Here is a 9,531-nt window from a genome sequence, read left to right on the forward strand (position 1 = left end):
CCTCAAACTCTAGGCCTTAAGTGATTCTCTTGCCTTAGCCTCCCAAGTAGCTGGGACTACAGGTACCCACTACAATGCTTGGCTATTTTTTTTTTGCAATTGTCTTTGTTTGGCAGGCCTGAGCTAGGTTCAAACCCACTTGCCTTGGTGTATGTGGCTGGTGCCCTCACCACTGAGCTACTGGCACTGAGGCAAAGAATTACTCTTGAAGAGATAGCAGGAGCTGTGCAGGAGTGTTGGGCAATGAGCCTGCCAAGGATGACTATGCAGAGGCAGGAGAGGGCGAGACTGGGTGTCCAGGGCCGTATGGGGGACAGGCTGCCTAGAGTGGGCTGAGTTAGGCTTCTGTGAACAGCTACTTTGGGGTGGGCATGGGGGAGTGTAAGGGCCCACGGGAAAGGCCCGAAGAGCACGGGAAGATGTAGGTGGTTGGCCAGTTGTGAGGGCAATCACAGGGATACCCCTGGACAGCATAACTGTGACCCCTGGCACCCAGGAGACTTTGTTCTCTTGCCTGCCTTCCACCCTCCAACTGACAATCAGGCTGTACATTTGTGGAGGGAGCACCTATGGTCTTAAGAGGAATGGGGCCTAGGCTCTGGCTGGCTCCTGGTGGAGGTGTGCACCATGGTCAGTGCCTTGTCCAGTGGTGCTCTGTTTGACAGACGCTACCTCTGACAGCACCTCACAGCACTGAGTGGGTTGGGACGCCAAGCACTTTATGCTGAACTGAGACCCTTTCTGGATCAGCTCCCTACTGAGTGTATCATGTTTTCTGAGGTGTGGGTTGGGGTCCTTGGATGGCACAGTCCCATCCAAGGACACAGCCAGTCCCAGGGACCCCAGCAGAACATGTGCTCCTGGTATTGCCCTGCTGCCAGAGCCTGCCCGTGGAGACCTTGGGCCCGGAGTCTCCCCAGGAGAACCCAGAGTCTGAGAGAGCCCCCAAGACTCCTCGGAGCTCCCCCAAGACAGATGGGGAAGAATTAGCTGAGACTTTGGATGGAGAAGGTAATGGGGCCCCACTGAGGGTCTCACAGTTCTGGGATTTCCCGGTTTCCTCAGAGAAAGGGAAGCTGGTTGACCTTACTTCCTCCATGATCTCAGTTTAAACTTCCCTCATTCCATCTTTCTTCCTGCCCCTTCCAACCTGGCAGGGCCTATGGGAGCTGAAGGGCTTCTCAGGAGGGTCAACTGGGACAGTGGTTTCTCCGGGGCCTTTTCTCTCACCACAGGGACCTTCTTCCAGACTGGAAGCCCCCAGGCTAGCACCATTCTTCCAGAGGAGGCTGAGGCCAAGGTAAGGACCTTCCCAGGAGAAGGGAGGGGAGTGGGGGAGAGCCTGGGGCTGCTCATGGCTGTGCCTGCATCTGCGCCAGGGTGCCTGGGAAGGTGATGGCTGTGAACTGGAGCCCACTGGCCCAGGAGACACAGTGGTCCAGGGAGACTTGCAGGAGACTCCTGTGGCAACAGGCCTGGGACCAGACACACAGGACCTGGAGGACCAGAGCCCTCTGCAAGACCTGCCCTCAACCCCAAAAGCAGGTATGTCTTCCTTGTCTCACTCTGTCCCGATACTTCTGGAAGTTATGGTAGATGGGTCAGCCATAGCCCCTGAGTTCTGGCTCTGGTCCAAGCCCTGGAACTTAGCAGCTCGGTGCCTTCTGTTCTCACTACCCCTGAGGACATTGAGGCTCAGAAAAGTTAAGTGACGACCAAGGTCACCCCTCTGCTAAGTGGCAGGGCCCCTGTCTGGTTGACTTTATCCTCTCTACCATGGGATCTACTGTTTTCTTCTAAAACCCAGCCATTTCCTTGTGTAGCTCTGGGCCTGAGAAGAGGGAGGGAAGGTGTCTCCTGGCCTATGTAGGAGGTGGACCAGACTCAGTCAGGATGTGTCAGCCCCACTGGGAGGCACTGGGGAGGAGTGGAGGTGCTGCCCAAGAAAGGGGTCATGGGTTCGGTGCCTGTGGCTCAAGCGGTTAAGGCGCCAGCCACATACACCGAAGGTGGTGGGTTCGAATCCCCAGCCTGGGCCCGCCAAACAACAATGATGGCTGCAACCAAAAAATGGCCAGGCGTTGTGGCGAGTGCCTGTAGTCCCAGCTACTTGGGAGGCTGAGGCAGGAGACTCACTTGAGCCCAGGAGTTGGAGGTTGCTGTGAGCGTGATGCCATGGCACTCTACCCAGGGGGATAGCTTGAGGCTCTGTCTCAAAAAAAAAAAAAAAAAAAAAGAAAGGGGTCATGGTCTAGTCAGGAGGCAAGCCGAGGTGACACTGAGTGGACCCTAGGTGTTGGTAGGCATGGCAGGAGGAAAAGAACATTCCCAGCCAAGGTTGCAGCATCGGCAAAACTGTGGAGGCCACCTACCCCATGTGTAGGAGGCTCCATATGAGGCTTGTGGTAGAGGAGTGTAGGAGTTTGTCCCTGTTGAAGTGACAGAGGGAAAGGCTGGGGCCTGGGAACCATTTAGGAGGCAGTTGCCAAGGTCAAGCAAAGATTCTGCAGACCTACACTGAGGCAGGTACGGTGGGAGTGTGGGGGGTATGTGGACTTGTTTAAGTACAGAACCATCTAGTTGTCTGGTATGAGGTGGAGAGGAAAGGCTTGGTCAGTGAGATGGCAGACACAATCTCTGTCCTCAGATTGGAGGAGGAGCAGAAAAAAATTAGTTTGAAGGACAATGTATGGAGTATTTGGTCCTTGCGGGCCACCCGGGTGGCTGGTGGGCAGTCAGAAATACTACTTTGAGCTCTAGGGAGGCCAGAGCTGGAGTTACAGATTAGGGATTCATCTGATGTAGGGGGTCCCTGTCCACGGAACATGGGCCTTCTGCTGGACAGGCTGGCCAAGGAGAACCAGGACATCCAGCTGCTGCAGGCCCAGCTGCAGGTGGGCACAGGCAGGAGGAGTGGATTAGGGACCGTCTGCTGTGGGGAGAGGGTCACTTTGTGGGTGAGAGGGTCGTGACTATGCAGCAAGAAAGCAGAGAGCTTGAAGTGGTGACAGGGAGGCCACTGCTCTAAGACCAGGGAAGAGCCAGGGAGGGAGACTGAGAAGGAGCTGCCAAAGTTCTGGAGGGACCTAAGAGGGTGATCATGGCTGCAGAAGTCTGAATAGGCACACACTGGAGGAGGAAAATGCTTTTAGGATCAAGGTGGCTCTTGTAGTTTGTAGATTGAAGAGACTGGGCAGGGACAGTCAGTGGTGCCCAGGCATAAGAGGGCAGGTTTCTTTTTTTTTTTTGAGATGGAGCCTCAAGCTATTCCCCTGGGTAGAGTGCCATGGCATCACGCTCACAGCAACCGCCAACTCCTGGGCTCAAGCGAGTCTCCTGCCTCAGCCTCCCAAGTAGCTGGGACCATAGGCGCCCGCCACAACGCCTGGCCATTTTTTGGTTGCAGCCATCATTGTTGTTTGGCGGGCCCAGGCTGGGGATTCGAACCCGCCACCTTAGGTGTATGTGGCTTGCGCCTTAGCCGCTTGAGCCACAGGCGCCGAGCCAGAGGGCAGGTTTCCATGTGCGCCTCTGCACAGTCAGGGCTGTGGTCCCCCTGTGCCTTCCTCCATTTCCCCTCTCTCTGTGTCCCATGCTTTAGCTGCTCCCTGTTCTGTCCCTACCCCTTCCCCTAGTGTGGACCAGGGAGGAGGGCCACTGCTCCAGCAGTGAGAATGACACCGATGACCTAGACATGGAGGGTCTTCGGAGACGGCGGGGCCGGGAGCCTCACCTGCCCCAGCCTGTGAACCCCCAGGACGTGGCAGACCAGGCTGAGTGTGAGGGTGCAGGTGGGGAACTGGGCTTCTCCCTCAACTTGTGCCTTCTCGGGGCCCTGGTCCTGCTGGGCCTGGGCTTCCTGCTTCTGTCTGGTAAGTGTTAGCTCCCTGCTGGGCCTTGAGCCCTGCATTGGTCCTGCCTTCCTGCCCCATGCTCACCCTGCCTCACCTCCTCCCCTGCCTTGGGCTCCCTGAAGGCCTCACCAGACTCCTCTATCTCCATCCCAGGTGACTTCTCAGAGTCTGAGACAAGTGAGTGGGGTCTCTGACCGTGCTTGTCTGTTGTGGGTCTAGGGGTGTTGGGGGCTATACATTTCTCAGTTATCACCCTTGTCAGCTGTTAAGAGTGACCATTTACCTCACTGGACCTCTCACATAGGGTGGGTCTAGGGCAGGAGGGGTAACTATGTGAGCAGGTGGACAAGTGGGAGTAGAAGGGCTCCTGTGTTGGGGCCAGTTTCAGGGCTTCACTTTCCCACAGAGCCCTTGGAGGAGGCAGAACTGCAAGTCTTCCCGGACATGGGGTCTGATACTGAGCTGTTGGATGCTGTGGGGGATGGGCAGGTATGTGTCAGTGTCACCATAGGTGCATGAATGTCACTGTAGGTGCACAGAGGCTGGTTGGGGAGAGCCTGGCTGCTTGGCTGTGGACAGCATGGAGTAACTGGCTCTTCTGCTTTCAGAACAAGCTTGGGGAACAGCTGCAGGCCTCAGTGCCTCCTGACAGTGTCCCCAACCTACAGAACATGGGCCTTCTGCTGGATAAGCTGGCCAAGGAGAACCAGGACATCCGGCTGCTGCAGGCCCAGCTGCAGGTGGGCACAGGCCAGAGGGAGTGAGTTGGGCTAGATCACCTAGGCCAGGTGTCTGTCCCAGTATCCTCCCCAGAGAGGAGCTTCTATTCCCCCTAATACCTTGATGTTCTGTCTTCCCCACTGTAGTCAGGGCATCTCACAGTGCCTTGGTCCCACCCTCATACCAAGGTTTAGGCCAGGGCTGGTGTGCCTACTTCACAAGGCATGTCTCTTCTTATTGATGATGCAGTCTGCCTGGAACACTATGTGGAGAAGGGTTTGAAGCACACTCAAGGGCTGTGAGCAATTAACAATGTCTGCTCCATGTAAGGAAGGTGGAAATAAGGCTGTGAGAGCCACATATTGGCTACCCTTAGGTGACTCTAAGAATTGTGTGTTTGTATAAGAACATAGATGATAAGGTCCAGGGTAGAATTTGAGGATCCCTGGGGTGGACGATGAGAACCAAATCTCTGGGTATTTCAGACCATAAAGAGGGTTCGGGCTACTGCCCACTATAATAGAATAAAATTGAGGCAGAAGCCATTGGGCCCATCTTGAAATGGACTCCTATAGTTTCCTCCTTCTCTACGATATTTCAGGCCCAGAAGGAAGAGCTTCAGAGCCTGATGCACCAACCCAAAGGGCTAGAGGAGGAGAACACCCGGCTCCGGGGGGCCCTGCAGCAGGGCGAAGCTTTCCAGCGAGCTCTGGAGTCAGAGCTGCAGCAGCTGCGGGCCCGGCTCCAGGGGCTGGAGGCTGACTGCATCCGGGGCATAGATGGGGTGTGCCTCCATTGGGGCAGAGGCCTGCAGGGTGGCAAGGAGCAAGGTCCCAGGGGTCAGGAGCCAGACCCAGGCTTTCTAGAGCATAAGGAACAGCTGGAGGCTGAGGCCAAGGCATTAAGGCAAGAGTTAGAGAGGCAGCGGCGGCTGCTGGGGTCTGTACAGCAGGACCTGGAGAGGGGCTTACGCGATGCTGGCCGGGGGGACCCAGCTCATGCTGGCCTGGCTGAGCTGGGCCATAGATTGGCCCAGAAACTTCAAGGCCTAGAGAACTGGGGCCAGGACCCTGGGGTGTCTGCCAATGCCTCAAACGCCTGGCATCAGAAGCCCCATTTCCAGAATTCCAAGGAGTGGAGTAGAAAGGACCAGTGGCGGGATGGGCAGACGGGCCGGAAGGCTGAGCATTGGAAGCATAAGAAGGAGGAGTATGGCCGGGGAAAGAAGAAGAGTTGGGGTGGTGAGGAAGACAGGGAGCTGGCAGGGAGGCAGGAGGAGCTCAAGCCACATGTAGAGGAGTGGGGGAGCAAGAAGGATAGCAGACGGCAGGGCCCCAAGGAACACCCAAGGAAAAGTGGGAGCCCCCACTTCTCTGGAGAAAAGCAGAAGCATCCTCGGTGGGAGGAAGGGGCAAAAGGCCATCATGATCCCCTGCCACCCTGGGCAGAGCTGTTGAGGTACAAGTACCGGGCACCCCAGGGCTGCTCAGGTGTGGATGAGTGTGCCCGGCAGGAGGGTCTGACCTTCTTTGGCACAGAGCTGGCCCCAGTGCAGCAACAGGAGCTAGCCTCTCTGCTGAGAACATACCTGGCACGGCTGCCTTGGGCCGGGCAGCTGACCACAGAGCTACCCCTCTCACCCACTTACTTCGGTGAAGATGGCATCTTTCGTCATGACCGCTTCCATTTCCGGGATTTTGTGGATGCCTTAGAGGACAGCCTAGAGGAGGTGGCCATGCGAGAGACAGGTGATGATGACCAGGTGGATGACTTTGAGGACTTTATCTTCAGCCACTTGCTTGGAGACAAAGCTCTGAAGAAGAGGTAGGGACTGGGAGGCTGGGCCTGCTGAGACAAAAAGAGGCAGCTGGGAGGGTGGGAAGGAGCAGGGCCTGAGACTGGGGTCTTTTGCTTGAGGCTTATCTCTACTGCTGGTTGCTTGCGGCTTCCCTTCAAGAAGGCATCCAGGTATGCATCCTGTCTGCCTCTGACGAAGCAGCGGTCCTGAGTCCGCTTTTGGGCTGGGGAATTGTTTTTTCCAGAGCTGTTCTGCTCTGCCTATGCCTGTGTGGTTCTGGGTGAGGAAGGTCCCAACCTTTCTGCCTCCTGGGCTGGAGCCTTCATCTTGGGAGACCAGGTTTCCCCACATATTTGGTGGTAGCTGCCCAAGTTGGCTTTGTTGGGAACAGTGTCCTCTTTACTGGAGAGCCCCTGTTATCACATGGTATTGTCCTCTGATAGCCTTTTCCTCCCCCTACTGCACGTCTCCCACAGGTTAGGGAAGAGGAATAAGCACTCCAGGAGGCCCAGGGAGGAACACAGCCATCACCACCACCACCACCGGGGCTGAGGCCCTGCCCTGGAGGTCAGGCTCAGACCATTAAACTGGGTATCTCTCCTGGTTTGTTTGGTGTCCTTGGCTATCCTCCACAGAGCAGAGTGAAGCCCACCGTGCACTGACGCCACTTCTGCTAGAAAAAGGCCTTAGCTGGACCTGCCTTGCTGTCTGTACAAAATATGCAAAAGCTCAGGGCCCAGGGATGCCCCGCTGCGGTCTGATTGTGTTCTGTCACTGTGAAGGGGAGCTGGAGGGGAGCCTGTTTTCTAGGGTGGAGTAGGTATGGCAACCCAATCCTGAAGCCAAAGAGCTCTGTCCTCTCTTGGGTGTGTCTGTGGACCCTCTGGCTCTGCAGGCTGACCAGTGCCCCTTGGATTTGACTAGAGCTGCTGGCTGGAGGCCCAGCACAAGGACTTTCCCTGGGGTTTTGTTAGGTTTGGAAGCAGCTGTCCCTGGGGAGTGAACCCCCCTTTTACCCCCACCTCTCACGTGGCCTCATGGCCTCACCACTGTGTGTGAACTGTAGACTCAGATCCAGTGGGCACTGCAGGAGCTGTGGCAGGGGTCTGCCTGGTGTGACTTCTTCCCAGGCCTGGTTCTGCCCCATATCCCACCCACCACAGCCCTCCTAGCACACCCTGGATTTTAGGCAGGAACTCCCCATTTTGCTCACAGCTGCCCTGGCTGCACCTGGGAGGTTGAGAAACAGGAGTGTGGATTTTGGAATCTGAGCCTTGGGCTCAAATCCAGGCCAAATGATCTTGAAATAATTAATTTCTGGGAATGTTTGGGTTTCCTGTCCTCAAAAAGGGGCATTGAAGGACTGAGGAAGAGATCAAATAAAGAATGTAAGAAAAATGATCTCCTGTGTTTGGCCCTCAGAAGTTACTGCCTTCTTCAGGGCAGGTGTGTGGGAGGGAGAGACACCCACACCCCCAGCTCTGGGTTAAGGAGGTGAGGGGTAAGGAGTCCATACAGTGGCACTCTGGCTCCATGGGTGCTGTGGACCTGGTCTCCCCTCACTTACTCCACTGGCTGGGCCTCCCAATAAGAGCCATACTCTGCCAGGCTGGACTTCTTTAGGAAGTCCTTCCTGAGATCTAACCTCAACCCCTTTGGCAGCACACAGGGCTCCCTGACCACCTGGAAGTGCTCAGGGGGCAGAACAGTGTGGTGTGACTGCACAGGCCAGGTCAGAGGAGTGTTGTCAGTTAAGGAGGGGAGGGGTTGCAGGCTCTCGAAGGGGCTGTAATTGGTTTTGGTATTATTTAGCAAGTGCTATGTAGCATGGCTGAAAGGCTTAGAGTATAGCTCACTTAATTCAGGTGTAGGATGTAGTGGGGATAGGGAAGGCTAGGGAGGGAACACATGTAAGGACCAAATAGAGAGAGAGAGAGAGATTGAGTCAGGCCAAAAGCTAGGTAGGATTCAGTGTACCATGGCAGGTGCTGGCCCTAGGTGAGGGCCTATGGAGGGAGGGATGGAGAGAGGGACACAGCCTCTGGGGTTGGGACACAGCCTCATGTGGCCTCGTGGCCTCACCTCTGTGTGTGAACTGCAGACTCAGATCCAGTGAGCACTGCAGGAACTGTGGCAGGGGTCTGCCTGGTGTGACTTCTTCCCAGGCCTGGTTCTGCCCCATATCTATCATAGGTGAGGGCCTATGGAGGGAGGGACGGAGAGAGGGACACAGCCTCTACCTGGGCTCCCAGAGGCTGTGAACTCTTACTGTGACCTCTTGGGGCTTCTCAGTTTCCTTTCTAAGGTCTATTTCCTTTGTTTGCATAATGAACTCTCAGGGAGGCTAGGAAGTTCCCCAGAAGCCCCCTCCTCTTCCTCACTCAGGAAGTAGGGCTGACCTGGGGTTTCTGAAACTGCTGAATCAGGGAAAAGAGAGCTGTTGATCAAAGGGGTATGTTGGAGAAGGCTAGGATGCTGGGACATTGGCCATACTGGTCACCCTCCTTCTGGAGTGCTCCTGGGAGGTGACCCTCACACTCGTAAGTTGTGAGATCACCTTTCTAACACACCCGTACTCTCATGATAGTGAAGAGGGTGAAGCCCCAGTCCCAGACTATAGGATGCTGTGTGGGGCCAGCATGTGGAGATGAGGAGTGAGGGGGCTGGAGCTAAGGGACAGGACTACTGCTTCTCTTAGGGCTGGGGACAGCTCCTGGTCCAGGTGGGGTAGGTGAGCCTGAGGGCAGGCCCACTGGACTCCTGGGGGTCTGGCCGGGCTCTTTGTATTTGGCTTTCTGCCCTGTTCTGTGGGAGTCCCAAGTCTCTCCAGCTTTCACGAGAAGAGCCTGCTGCCCCAACAGCTCAGCTCTGGAGGGCCTTGGTACAGCCCCTGGAGTAAAGTGGTGGTCTTTGGACTTCCACTGTCAGGTGGAAAAATTCCATTTCCTTTATCTGGGTCCACAGACTCATTTCCCAGCAGTCTCCAATTTTCCCTTCCTTACTCCCACCCTCCTCTCATTGTTTAGCCCATACCCCCTTGCCAGGGTCCCCCAGCTGTCCTTTCCCCAGGCCCCTCAGCCTGTGCCCCTCTGGTCCCTTTCCCCTTTCAGGAGCTCCCTTGCTCCTGGAAGGCTCATGGTCTTTCAGGCCTCCAGCCCC

General features: G+C 56.0%; 1 protein-coding gene across 2 annotated transcripts in view; it reads left to right on the top strand.

Annotated features, from left to right (window-relative positions):
* Nucleotides 1-7,773, top strand: part of PBXIP1 (PBX homeobox interacting protein 1) — a 12,661-nt gene extending 4,888 nt beyond the window's left edge. The window contains exons 3-11 of one of the 2 annotated variants that reach the window (XM_023516413.1): nt 882-1,011; nt 1,236-1,300; nt 1,380-1,545; nt 3,636-3,872; nt 4,008-4,031; nt 4,261-4,343; nt 4,463-4,594; nt 5,176-6,398; nt 6,849-7,773. In XM_023516413.1, coding sequence (XP_023372181.1) covers nt 882-1,011; nt 1,236-1,300; nt 1,380-1,545; nt 3,636-3,872; nt 4,008-4,031; nt 4,261-4,343; nt 4,463-4,594; nt 5,176-6,398; nt 6,849-6,924 — 2,136 coding nt within the window. In that variant the 3' untranslated portion in view covers nt 6,925-7,773. Of the gene's footprint in view, nt 1-881; nt 1,012-1,235; nt 1,301-1,379; nt 1,546-3,635; nt 3,873-4,007; nt 4,032-4,260; nt 4,344-4,462; nt 4,595-5,175; nt 6,399-6,848 lie in introns of those variants that run through there. The other variant, XM_012808614.2, reaches the window with a different exon arrangement.
* The last annotated feature ends 1,758 nt before the right edge of the window (nt 7,774-9,531 follow it).

Source organism: Otolemur garnettii, unplaced genomic scaffold (genome assembly GCF_000181295.1).
Source record: "Otolemur garnettii isolate 467f Iridium unplaced genomic scaffold, OtoGar3 scaffold00091, whole genome shotgun sequence".
In the NCBI taxonomy this organism is placed as follows: Eukaryota; Metazoa; Chordata; class Mammalia; order Primates; family Galagidae; genus Otolemur; species Otolemur garnettii.